The following is a 14,510-nucleotide window of genomic DNA, read 5'->3' as shown; positions in this document are numbered from 1 at the left end:
TTGGTGGATGGTGCAAGACATGATGTCCCAGATGTGTTCAATCGGATTCAGGTCTGGGGAACGGGTGGGCCAGTTCATAGTTTCAATGCCTTCATTTTGCAGGAACTGCTGACACACTCCAGCCACATGAAGTCTGACATTGTCCTGCATTAGGAGGAACCCTGGGCCAACCGCAATAGCATATTGTCTCACAAGGGGTCCGAGGATCTCATCTCGGTACCTAATGGCAGTCAGGCTACCTCTGGCGAGCACATGGATGGCTGTGCGACCTTCCAAAGAAATGCCACCCCACACCATTATTGACCCACTGCCAAACCGGTCATGCTGAAGGATGATGCATGCAGCAGATCGCTCTCCATGGCATCTCCAGACTCTGTCACGTCTGTCACCTATGCTCAGTGTAATCCTTCCTTCATCTGTGAAGAGCACAGGGCGCCTGTGGCGAATTTGCCAGTCCTAGTGTTCTGTGGCAAATGCCAAGCGTCCTGCACGGTGTTGGGCTGTGAGCACAACCCCCATCTGTGAGGGGACCTCAGACCATCCTCATGGAGTCAGTTTTTATTTGTGCAGACACATGCACATTTGTGACCTGCTGGAGGTCATTTTGCAGGGCTCTGGCAGTGCTCCTCCTTTTCCTCCTTGCACAAAGGCTCAGGTAGAGGTCCTGCTGCTGGGTTGTTGCCCTCCTACGGCCCCCTCCATGTCTCCTGGTGTACTGGCCTGTCTCCAGCCTCTGGACACTACGCTGACAGACACAGCAAACCATCTTGCCACAGCTCGCATTGATGTGCCATCCTGGATGAACTGCACTACCTGAGCCACTTGTGTGGGTTGTATAGTCCGTTTCATGCTACCACAAGTGTGAAAGCACAACCAACATTTAAAAGTGATCAAAACATCAGCCAGAAAGCATTAGTACTGAGATGTCATCTATGGTCCCCACCTGCAGAACCACTCCATTATTGAGTGTGTCTTGATAATTGCCAATAATTTTCATTTGTTGTCTATTCCATTTGCACAACAGCATGTGAAATTGATTGTCAAACAGTGTTGCTTCTTAAGTGGACAGTTTAATTTCACAGAAGTTTGATTTACTTGGAGTTATATTCTGTTGTTTAAGTGTTCCCTTTATTTTTTAGAGCAGTGTATATACAGCTCTGGCAAAAATTAAGAGACCACTGCAAACTGTTCAGTTTGTCTGATTTTTCTCTTTATAGGTATATTTTTGAGTAAAATGTACCGTATATACTGGAGTATAAGCCGAGATTTTCAGCCCATTTTTTTGGGCTGAAAGTCCCCCTCTCAGCTTATACTCAAGTCATACCCAGGGGTCGGCAGGGGAGGGGGAGCGGGGGCTGTCTAATTATGCTCACCTGCTCCTGGCGTGGTCCCTGCACGTCCCTGCTTCCCAGCGCCGCAGCTTCTTCCTGTACTGAGTGGTCACATGGTACCGCTCATTACAGTAATGAATATGCGGCTCCACCTCCCATAGGCTTATACTCGAGTAATTAAGTTTTCCCAGTTTTTTGTGGCAAAATTAGGGGGGTCGGCTTATACTCGGGTCGGCTTATACTCTTGTTCTTTCATCCTGTAAACTACTGACACTATGTCTCCGAAATTCCAGGCAATAAATTTTGTATTTATTTTTTGAAAATGAGAAAATGGTCAGAATAACAAAAAAATTCATTACTTGCAGACCTCAAATAATGCAAAAAAATCATAATCATTTAGAAACAAAAATACTAATGTTTTAACTCAAGAAGAGCTCAAAAATCAATATTTTGTGGAATAACCATGATTTTTAATCACAGCTCTCATGCGTCTTGGCATACTTTCCACCAGTCCACTGCTTTTGGGTGACCTTTGCCACTCCTAATACAAAAATGTAAGCAGTTCTTTGTTTGATGGCTTGTGACTAGCCATCTGTTGGGAGTCGAGTTCCCGCTGCTGCGCAGGGGGAATCTCGAACCATGTCTGCTGCGGTCTCTCATTCTGCATCAGCCGCAGTGGAGCCTGCTCAGCGGAGACGTCGGTCCCAGCGTCTTGCTCAGTCTCACTCTGTGCAAAGGGTTACTGCTGCTTTTCCAGCTTCTGCCATGGAAGCCAGTGCTGGGCAGCGGCGAGCAGACACTTTTGGGACTAAGTCCTGCTTTTCCCCTTCTGAGCATGCCCAGGGCAAGATGTCCCGTTGGAGATCGAGGGTCACATGCTCAGATACTGCAGCAGATCCCATTGGTCCTCTAGGAAGGTTCTGAAGGTGCTCAACTTCTGTGGCAGCCTCCCATTGGTCCTTCTGGGAAGGTCCTGTACATGCTGCAGCTATAAGAGGTTTGCATGGCTGCACGGCCATGTGCTAGTATACACTTGTTTATGTGTGTGTGTTGTGAGTGAAAGTCGCTCTTAATCCTCCCCTCCCTTGTGTTTAAACGCTCACGTAAGGAGGATGATTGTAATCTAGCGCCCGACTAGTAACCAACACTGGTACACAAACAGCGTCTATTGCTGTGACCGCCAGTGCGGCGCCGTGCGCTATCACCGCGCTTTCCAAACCCAAGTCTGGGTGGTTAGTGGCGTCTGCCAGTGCGGCATCGCATGCACTCTCATGTTATTTATTAGTTTTGTTACGTGCGGTACTGCGGCCCTGTGATGCAACAGAGTTCGCCTATTTCACACAGGGTGAAGCTAACCAGTGTGTATCCTCATTGTACCGCCATATAGTCCATCATTGCTTAGCAGCAGGTTCCATCTCTGCACGGTGGACCCCGGGCTGCGAACGCACCTTATTCCTTTTCTCTAATTATTTGGTGCGTTCCGCTAGCCCTAACACCATCTTTCTCTTGATTGTATTCCAGAGGTTTTCAATGGGGTTCAGGTCTGGAGATTGGGCTGGCCATGACAGGGATTTGATGTGGTGGTCCTTCATCCACACCTTGATTGATCTAGCTGTGTGGCATAGCACATTGTCCTGCTGGAAAAAACAGTCCTCAGAGTTGGGGAACATTGCTTGAGCAATAGGAATCAACTGTTTTTCCAGGATAACCTTGTATGCGGCTTAATTCATATGTCCTTCGCAAAGAACAACCTGCCCAATTCCAGCCTTGCTGAAGCATCCCCAGATCATCACTGATCCTCCACCAAATTTCACAGTGGATGCAAGAAACTCTGGCTTGTACGCCTCTCCTGTTCTTCGTCTAACCATTAGACGACCAGGTGTTGGGCAAAGCTGAAAATCTGACTCATCAGAAAAGATTACCTTACTCCAGTCCTCTATGATCCAATCCTTATGGTCTTTGACTTATGCCCTGCCTCTAGGAGCCTGTTACGAACTGTTCTTGCCGTGCACTTCACCCCAGCTGCCATTTACCATTCCTTTTGTAGGTCACTTGATGTCATCCTGCAGTTGCTGAGTGACATTCCAATAAGATGACTGTCATTCCGGTCAGTGGAGAGTCGTTTTTGCCCTCTGCCAGTCTGTAGCTTTGTTATCCCCAATATCTGCTGCTTGACCTTGTTGTAATGGACTGCCGTCTTAGAAATTTTAAGGATGGAGGCAATATGCTCACTGTGTCCCTTTGCTAGTAAAGCCAGAATTGAGCCCTTCCTTTCCTCACTCAAGACTTTTCTTTTCAACTCCTTTGGCATGGCTAAAAGTTTTTTTTTCATTCCTATTACTGTTGGGATATTACTAGCACTTGTTTTGCCAGCCAGCTTGTCCTATTGCAAGAGGATTGTGAACACCACAGCAGTGTTTTTTATACTTTTCTTTGCTAAATATGATTTGGTTCAAGTGATCACCTAATCAGTAGCACATTAAGTAGAGTGAGGTGTACTCTGGTTGGAATTCAACTGACACTGGAATGTAATGGCTGTCTATTTACATAGATAAATAGAAAGAAGAAAAGCCCACAATTAAGCAGACGTGTAGTGTAAAATCGCAGTAGGAGCCGACAGCATAGAATAGATGGATTACATACAGTAAATACACATACAGTAGAATAGGTAGATATACAGATTTCAGTGACAAATACAATTAGTACAGTGTGTGCATTTTACTGTACATGTACAGTCCTTAATTATTGAAAGATTATTTTTCAGAAAATAATGGCGTGGGCTCCCTTGCAATTTTCTTAACCAGCAGAGGGAAAGCTGATGGCTGGGGGCCGATGTTAATAACCTGGGAAGGGGGTAATACCCATGAAGCTTTCCAGGCTATTAACATCAGCTCAGATCTGTATATTTAGCCTTTATTGGCTATTAAATGAACGACCCTCAAAAAAATGTCTTAGGGTCCCCCTATAATTAATAACCAGCAAAGGGCAGTTACAAGAAATCTTTCCATAAGGAACAAATCTTTGTGCATAACCATCATACATAAATGAAACATTGTGCCACTTTGCCACAATGTCTTTAGCAAATATTTGGGTTGGGAGGAACTTATGTATGAATAGCTAATGGAGATACTAGCCAAACCTGTTTTGCTATTGTATGGTCTGTAGCCAGTCAATGAGAAGGAAGGGAGTATTCTATTCTGCTTTCCATTTTTCAATGTGAAATTTTGAGAATGGAAGAAGATTATATTCTGCATTACAGAAATTGGAGATCCCTTTAAGAAAAGGGAAATTTGTTGTTTTATATGGGAAGAGATATTTGGAAACTTGAAGTGATGGAGATGTTTAGAATTTGTTAGACACTAAGATATTTTATAGCTGTCTAACCGTCCAAATTTCTTTTGGTAATCATTCTGATAGTGTCAATCTTTGTAATTCCCTTCTAGATCCTAGAGGAAATATCAAATTTGATGGGGAGATTTTAATGTCCTCAGGGTAAGACTTAATTTGCACATTGGGACATTCTTTTTCAGGAAATAAGGATCTATTTTCAAATGTTACATTAGGTCTTTCTGTTAATGTTGTTTCTCACTTTACTGCTGGATTCACAGTTACATTTCTCAGTACTGCCGTATAATATCCCCCATGTTGCACCCACTTCCGAGAGTGTGCTACAAAGAGTTAGGGAAGCAGGATCTTCTTTTCTGCGTGTGCAGTTTTTGGTAGACTTTATGGCAACTGGTCTGCACCCACTAACTAAAAATTAGAAATAGAATATGCAAATGAGAAAACTGGTGGAAAAGGCAAATACAAGTCTTTATGGCTAGAAATTGCATTGTTCCTCATGTATCCACGTATGACAGCCTATTCTAAAAAAAGTTCACACAGCATAAAACTAAAAACAAAAATTGGATTCAGAGGCAGAAATAAAGTTTTCCACTTGTACTGCCTCTGCCTGCAGATTTTTACATTCAAGGGCCTGAAGGACCAGGTTTTAGGTTGTTGCTTTACTTTACTATATACAGTTACATTAAAAAAATTACTGGTATTTACAATTTGTTAACATAAGGCTAGATTCACAGCTGCGTTCATATGTCCTCATGGCTGTCACCATCTGTGCTCAGCGGACACTATCGACTATAATGGTGCCTGTTGAACTTTCCATCTTGGTGTCTGTAATTTTGCAGGATGAAAGCTTTAGTAGCATTATCAATTAGCTGGGGACCATTCTTGTCTTTGAAGGGGATACTTACCACTCGTAGTAGAATTATCATTTCACATTTAATGACTTGACAAGGAGTTGGCATTCATCATGTGCAGCCCTTTTCTAGTAATAGTAACACCCTCGGAAGTTTTCGACAGTCTTAAGTGTTGTTAAAATGAAGGGCGTAGGAGAACTGTTTGGTTTCGCCATTGTTGCGTTTCCTAGAGATGTGCTCTTGGAATAGTCTTTCAGGTCACAATACTGCAGAACATCGTGCTTGTTATGCTTTCTTTCAGATTTCTAAGATCGATTTAGTGATCTAAATTTTTTTTTTGCCGACAAGGGCATCACAAGGAGATGACAAAAGTCTTCCACACAACGCCCTGGTTACTGTAATGTATTTATAGAAGCCTGAAGATTTTTCACCTTATTAATGTGCACATCATGTCATCTGCCAATAACATAATGATAACCGATATTGTAGTAAAGCATCTAGAATCAAATAATAAATCATGCATCTTTTGGATAAGAACCATCTGTCAGCAATTCAGTGAGCATTCATTTGAAGATCAACAAATTTGGGATCCGCATTAATTACATAGCATCATCCTCTCTGCGTAATTGTAATCTATTCACCAGCTATCGACGTAACTATTTCTATTGATCAGTAGAACTCTGCATGCTGTCATTTACTAGGCATATACAGTGTTCACATCCAGTGGGTAACACAAGTGCTTGGCTGTTTCCAACACTCGGCCATGTATAGGTTACGGACATTGTGTGAAATAAATGTATTCTATTGATTGGCTAGCATTCTCGGTAATATATGAAATAAGGTTATTTCATTCTGACCTTACATACTCTAGGGATTTTATAGAATGCCTAGCATTTTTTGGTAAAGTATGAAATAATAGATAACAGGGGAAATCCTTTATGTATGAATTGAAATGGTGATGTTCTCAGCATTGCATCATTGTAGCTTTTTATTTGTTGGAGTGCGGATTAGAAAGTTTACAGGTTATTGTTAGTTTTTCAAGTAGATAATCGGCAAATGAGCTTTCAAAAGAACACTAGTTCCCAAGTATCTGCCAGTGTAAACATGCCGGCAATCACTCGACAAATGACAAAAATGCTGACTTGTTGAGTGATCGGATCATTCATACCAGTAAAAAAAATCAATGTTTTCGACAGCAAATTGTAAACATGTGATGTTCTGCTGATAGCTTAACAAATGTAATTTGTAGTCCTCCCAAGACTCCTCCACACACGTACATTTCTTGCCCAATCGACTCAAAGACTTCTCCCAAGTATCCCCCATTAATTTTGAATTCAATGCTCTAACATGTGTGATTGTCCTGTCCTCTACATGTGTAATTTTCAGACAAAACTTGAAATCACATCTCTTCAAAAAAGCATAGTGTACAAAAACCCACCTCACCACCACCAGAGCTGCTGTAAACCCCCAAACCTATTGTCTCCTCCTCATTATCTGGTATGCATGGATAAGGCCCTCTGTTCCAGTCTGTCATTGTTACTTTGCTCACTGTAGTTTATATATGTATTTTCAGTGTAACACAGTCTTATGTACAGCACCATGGAATCAATGGTGCTCTAAAAATAAATAATAATACTGTAGAGTGACGCAACTATCATATTTGTCATTATTCTGTCCTCATTTTTGCTTACGCATCTCCCATATTACAGAGGTAAAGCTGCCTCTGCTAGCACTTCGGGAGAGAGGACGATCTGACCAATGGTACAATGTATAGGTGAACTCCGGCACTCACGAAGAAACCAAACAGTAAAGTTGATTTTTCAAGTAAAAAAATAATTTATTTTAGATTTATTTTAAAGTTCCAAGGGAAAAAAATCAGAGTAGAGCGGTAATCACAGACATCAAAAATTTTTGATGTCTGTGATTACCGGTCTACTTTGATTTTTTTCCTTGGAACTTTAAAATAAATTCTTTTTTGACTTGAAAAATCAACTTTACTGTTTGGATTCTTAGTGAGTGCCGGAGTTCACCTATACATTATATTATTTGTCTCCTGAGCACCAAGTATATATACTGTGAGCACCCCATAATTTTCTGATGACCAATGGTACAAACATGTCACTGGTCTGAACTATCTACCTTCAGGAACGCACTGCCACTGGCACATCAGAACGCTTGTATTTGGGGAATGGTAGGGAATTCCTCTTTAAGAAATGTGATTATTTTATACATTTTTAAGTTAGACTGCAATTTGGTCACTTTGAAAAGTGGCTTAAGACAAACTTGGTAACCTACAAAATACCTAAGAAGTGTTTTTTGAGCAGTAGAAAACACATTGACCGGAGACACTTTGACTTGTATTTATGTCCATTAAAGAATTGTAATTTATAAAATGTTTTCAGCTTCTATTATGTTCACTATTTCAACATATTCTGAACGTGAAAGTGTAACTAGGAGCTCAGTCTGTCAAATTTTGTTGACTCATGTGTCTCTTTCAACCATGATGACATTTTAGGACTCCTTAACCACAGATATAGATGCAGCAATCACCATGGGAATGGTTCTACTCAATGAAGCCGCAACCTCGAAAGGAGATGTTGGAAAAAGAAGAAGTGAGTTATTTTATGGCACCATTATAAGGAATACAATATGCTTTACTTATGTGAATATGAACTGTATATGTAGCCTAGTACACCGACTGTTAAATAACTAGAAGGGGGGTTACTACTACACTGGTATGGTGTACAGTTATTAGAAAGCTTATAGCGTACTATAAGAAATCATGTTGCGCTAACATATGTCCAGACAAGATGCAATAAATAGTAACCCTGGAGTTGATGCCCCCTCGGATTGTCTTTTGAAAGTTAACCTTTTGAAATAACAACCAGGTTTGACCTTTATGTCAAACCATTTTTTTTTTCAATTTTTCTATTGTTGCATTCCAGGAGTCATAACTTTTTAATTTTTTTCCTGCAACATACACTACCATTCAAAAGTTTAGGGTCACCCCCCAGACAATTTTGTGTTTTCCATGAAAACTCCTACTTTTATTAATCAAATTAGTTGCCAAATGAATTGAAAATCTAGTCCAGACATTGATAAGGTTTGAAAAAAGATTTTTATTTGAAATAATAATTTTTTTCCTTCAAACATTGCTTTCGTCAAAGAATGCTCCCTTTGCAGCAATTACAGCATTGCAGACCATTGGCATTCTAGCAGTTAATTTGCTGCTAATTTGCTGTTAATTATTCTGGAGAAATTTCACCCCATGCTTCCATAAGCCCCTCCCACAAGTTGCTTTGGCTTGATGGGCACTTTTTGCGTACCATACGGTCAAGCTGCTCCCACAACAGCTCTATGGGGTTGAGATCTGGTGACTGCGCTGGCCACTCCATTACAGATAGAATACCAGCTGCCTGCTTCTTCCCTAAATAGTTCTTGCATAATTTGGAGGTGTGCTTTGGGTCATTGTCCTGTTGTAAGTTGAAATTGGCTCCAATCAAACGCTGTCCACAGGGTATGGCATGGCATTGCAAAATGGAGTGATAGCCTTCCTTATTCAAAATCCCTTTTACCTTCTACAAATCTCCCACTTTACCAGCATCAAAGCAACCGCAGACCATCACATTACCTCCACCATGCTTGACAGATGGCGTCAGGCACTCTTCCAGCGTCTCTTCAGTTGTTCTGTATCTCACAAATGTTCTTCTGTGTGATCCAAACACCTCTAAATTGGATTTGTGTGTCCATAACACTTTTTTCCAATCTTCCTCTGTCCAATGTCTGTGTTCTTTTACCCATATTAATCTTTTCCTTTTATTAGCCAGTCTCAGATATAGTTTTTTCTTTGCCACTCTGCCCTAAAGGCCATCATCCCGGAGTCACCTCATCACTGCAGACGTTGATACTGGCATTTTGCGTGTACTATTTAATGAAGTTGCCTGTTGAGGACCTGTGAGGCGTTGATTTCTGAAACTACAGACTCTAATGTACTTGTTTTGTTGCTCAGTTGTGCAGCGGGGCCTCCCACCTCTATTTCTACTCTGGTTAGAGCCTGTTTGTGCTCTCCTCTGAAGGGAGTGTCAGGACTCTGAACATTTTTTATTACCTTTTTGTGCATTACTGCCCTTTTCCAAGATGGCGTCTTTGGTCTCATGTGCACTGTGTCTTCCTGCTATAAAACTCCACCCCAGCCTTCAGTCTGTGCTAGAGTATTCAGCCTTGCATCCAGCTCCTGGAGGTAGGAGATTCCGTGTGGTTAGCAACTAAAAATCTGAAGTTAAACGTTCCTTCACAAAAACTTGGACAGAAATTCATTGGCCCTTTCAAGATCAACGGTATTGTGAGCTCTGTGGCCTGCCGGCTGAAGCTGCCTAGGACTATGAAGGTACACCCAGTTTTTCATGTATCTTTACTAAAGCCTGTATCTCCTAATACCTTCTGGGGACGTGTTGTGCCACCTCCGCAGCCTGTGGTGATTGATGGGCAAGAACAATTTGTGGTGGAGGAAATTGTTGATTCCAGGATTCGCAGGAATCGGCTCCAATATCTGATAAGATGGCAGGGATATCCCCCTGAGGAAAACTCTTGGGAACCTGTGGAAAACATCAATGCCCAACAGAAGATTTCTTGTTTTCATCAGAGATTCCCTGAGAAACCAGGTCCAGGATCATCCTGAGGCCGCTTCTAAGGAGGGAGTAATGTCAGGACTCTGAACATTTTTATTACCTTTTTGTGCATTACTGCCCTTTTCCAAGATGGCGTCTTTGGTCTCATGTGCACTGTGTCTTTGTGCTATAAAACTCCACCCCAGCCTTCAGTCTGTGCTAGAGTATTCTGTCTTGCATCCAGCTCCTGACCTCTGGTGACTCCCTGGCTATATACCTGCTCCTGTGAACCTGTGGGGTTTTCCTGCTACTCTGCTCTGAGTTCCTGCTGCATACACCAGTTCCAGTAATCCTCCTTCATCTGCTGCTCATGTTTACTTCCATCTGCATTTGCTGGACATGTAAGCTGTTTCTGCTCTGCAAGAACCTGAGACTATTACCCAGACCTCCCTGGTTGAGCTAAGATATTATTTGAACTGCCTTATAAGCATATCTATCTGTGTTTTGGACTAAGCAAGGACTTATTCGTGTCAAGTATCCTCAAGAATAATTGTGCTTCATAGACTTTCTGCGTGATTGCATTTTCATCTGAAGTTTCCTATAGACTGCTGAGCTGCATTTGATATTTGCACCAAGTGTTGTGGACTTGAGTTTCTCTCTGCACCTGTTTGAATCACCGTGTGATAATATTGACTTTACCACTTATAAAACTGTGTCCTGTAGTTGTCTTGTTCCACGCAAATAGTCTCCTGAGTTGTCCCCTATAATTATTACAGGGAGTAGTAGACACCATTGTAGGACATCTTCTGTTTCTTGGCAATTTCTCTAATGGAATAGCCTTCATTTCTAAGAACAAGAATAGACTGTCGAGTTTCACATGAAAGTTCTTTTTTTCTGGCCATTTTAAGAGTTTAATGGAACCAACAAATGTAATGCTCAACATTCTCAACTAGCTCAAATGAAGGTCAGGTTTATGGGTACTTTAATCAGCCAAACTATTTTCAGCTGTGCTAACATACTTACACAAGGGTTTTCAAGGGTATTCTAACCATCCATTAGCCTTCTTACACAGTTAGCTAACACAAAGTACCATAAGGACACTGGAGTGATGGTTGTTGGAAATGGGCCTCTATACACCTATGAAGATATTGCATTACAAACCAGACATTTGCAACTAGAATAGTCATTTACCACATTAACAATGTATAGAGTGTATTTCTGAATCATTTAATGTTAGCTTCATTGGAAAAAACTGTGCTTTTCTTTCAAAAATAAGGAAATTTCTAAGTGACCCTAAACTTTTGAACGGTAGTGTAAGTAATATGCGGACTTGCTTTTTTTTCTGGATGAGTTGTCTTGCTTAGAGGCATCATTTTGGATTACACATAACAAAGTCACAGACTTTTATTAACTGTTTGGGAAAAATATAAACAAAACAAAATTCTGCCATTATTTGTTTGCATTTTAAATTTTACTCTATTTGTTTTGCTTTGTAAGTAAATTGTTAACTTTACTTTTTAGATTAATACAAACATGGCAATACCAAATTTATATTGTTTTCTTTTTTATTATTATTTTTGCACAATAAAATAGACTCTTTGAAAAAAAAAAAAAGAATTTTTAGTTTTTGGGTTGCCATATTTTGAGAGCTGTATGTTTCACAATTTTTCATCAGCAGAGCTGTAGGAAGGATTTTTTTTTTCATGACAAGCTGTTGTTTTTATTGGTGCCATGTGACTTTTTGATCATATTAATTAAAGGGAACCTGAACTCATAAAATTGCCTATTAGGGTCCTGTCATGCAATTACAATGATGTCTGTAGCTTTATGTGTAGTGATTTTGCACAAAAATATAGTGACTTTTGGCATTTACAGGCCAGCTACGCCAATATGGAATTGCATAGGTGTAACAGGCCGTGGTGACATCCATCAGTGAAATTCATCATAATTTACATTACTAAAGTGGTATAACTTGCTCAAGAAATGTATGCCAGTTCTTGGCTAGCGTACATTCCTGGCGGCGGCGCATGCTGGTTAACACCCGCGCCTAATTCACTAAGCGGCACACAGTGCTTAATGAATCAGGTGACCGTACTCCACAAGCGCTTCATTATGACTAGTATTCGCTATGCCAAAATTAATGAATTGCCCCCTACAAGGGGTTTAACAAAATGTCTCTACCAGCTTATTGACAACTCACTAAGAAATTCTGGTACTACAAGAGTCGTACTCTCTCAGCACTACAACATCCATATATTGTAAAGACTGTTCCGTGTATGTCATATCAGAAAATTATCTATTCACCAGAACTAAGAAAATCTACCTAATGTACATTATATAAGGATGATACTAGAACCCGAGACCATGACCTATATCTTATTTTCATAGATTTATGTCCTAATATTGGCAAATTTGGATTACGAATAACCTTAGTTCTAAGGCCACACAACGGTTTGGCTTTAGATGTCAATATGAGATGGCATTTTCAATATCTTCTACACTAACCTCATTATTATGGAGATGGAGGCACTTACTTTTAGCTAAGCATTTCAGTCAAACATAATTTTGTGAAGCATAATAAATCTGGCATGTACAGTGACTTGAATTATGAAAGTAATCCCATTTTACACTGTGTCACATAGAGTTGTATTTCGAGCTCCTAGCATTTATGCCATGTGAAAATATAAAATTTGGTTTGATGTATGTTTCATTTTATGCTAAATTACTTATGCTTATTGTGATGCTCTATAAATAGGAATATTGTAAGCCGAGCAATGCTCTGCTATAGCTCAAAGCCCTGACTATAGCTGGCAGAGTGCTTCATCATATCAACAGTGTGCACCCAATACCAGCAGGAAAGCAATCAGCAAGCCGGGAAGCCTGCAAATGAAAGAATTTACTTACAAAAAATCTGTGTTATTGTTTTTATTTTTATTTTTTTGAACCTCTAACACATTTATCTACGAAATGCCTTTATACGTAATGACTGTGAAATATTAACCTATTCATAAATCCAATAACGGTACAGTAGATGAAAACTATGCTAGTAGACATATAGTATATTATATCTATTATATTAGTCGAGATATCATTTAACATTATTTTATTATAATACAAATTGTGTGTAGGACATACTAAATCTGTAAATTATTATATGCATCATTCCAATAATATTTATGTAATTCCTAATACCAAATATTCGATATGTAGTACTGTGTACATCAAAGTTATATACAATGTGTGTGACTTTTGTTTATAATTAAGGTTTATTGTTGATTTTTTTTTAGTTATATGTCTAGTGGGACTAGGCCTTGTGGTCTTTTTCTTCAGTTTCCTACTGTCAATTTTCCGCTCAAAATACCACGGTTATCCATACAGGTATGTTCTAGCATATTTTTTCATTTGTGAGTGTTCTCATAGGGTATTATAATGTCTTTGATTTATTTGTGTGAATATATTGTTGGTAGATATGGTGGTGCTTGAATGTTTGTGAATTTTGTATATTACCGCACAAATTTAGCCTAAAATTACATTAGATTTTCATACAAGTCCTAAAAGTAGGTAAATAGGACTTTTTTTTCTGAAAACCTTTTTACGTCCTGTAGAGTGACCTAGATAAAATAAGTGAATGCCATACATAGATAGACTAGGGATCTTCACATGTTGTATGCGATGAGACATTGCGGGCAATGTAACCATGTGACTGACCATTTGAATAGAGGATATCTACTAATACATCATGGCACTTAGCTATGGGCAGATGACTGTACTTGGCTTTATGACGTTCACACAGTGGTTTAAGGGAACCTCTCATCTGATTCATGCCGCTCGTACCACAGACCGCATGAATCACACATTGGTTGTGACTACAGCCAAAAATGTTATACTCTTAAAGGCTATGGTATTTCTAAGATAACATACTTTGGAAGCCAACCAGGGACAACGCATCTGAGTAGTCAGAGGCATGTCCCCTGTCAGATTCTCCTCACTCCGCTGCCCATGACTAATAGGTCTCTCCTTTTGTGTACATATGGGCAGAGATCTGTCACTCATGTGGAATGGACTAAGACACACAGTCCACGGATTTCTTTACAAAGGATGTTTTCTCTGAAGCAAAGTAAAACAACAACGACGGCAATAGCTGGATGAATCAGATGAAAGATTCCCTATATAACACGTGCTGCTTGTGATGGGGTCCTAAATGGAATTATATTTTTTATTTAACGTGCTGAGTGTTGTACCATGATGGATGTTTCATAAATTCTTACTGTATACAGATGTAATGAAGGTTTTTCTTATGTATTTATTGAAGACCATTTCTCTCCTTTGTCGCTAATTTGTAAAAAACATAAGACATTCTTTTATTTATTTTTTTA

General features: G+C 39.9%; 1 protein-coding gene across 1 annotated transcript in view; it reads left to right on the top strand.

The window, feature by feature from the left end:
• The window catches only part of TUSC3 (tumor suppressor candidate 3), a 501,792-nt gene that overhangs the window by 477,082 nt on the left and 10,200 nt on the right, over window positions 1-14,510 (top strand). Inside the window, exons 8-9 of the mRNA XM_077279707.1 lie at window positions 8,067-8,139; window positions 13,422-13,512. Coding sequence (XP_077135822.1) covers window positions 8,067-8,139; window positions 13,422-13,512 — 164 coding nt within the window. The remainder of the gene's footprint in view (window positions 1-8,066; window positions 8,140-13,421; window positions 13,513-14,510) is intronic.

This window comes from Ranitomeya variabilis, chromosome 1 (genome assembly GCF_051348905.1).
Source record: "Ranitomeya variabilis isolate aRanVar5 chromosome 1, aRanVar5.hap1, whole genome shotgun sequence".
Lineage (NCBI taxonomy): Eukaryota > Metazoa > Chordata > Amphibia > Anura > Dendrobatidae > Ranitomeya > Ranitomeya variabilis.
The sequence above is the reverse complement of the archived record's forward strand: the minus strand, read 5'-3'. Positions and strand labels throughout refer to the sequence as shown.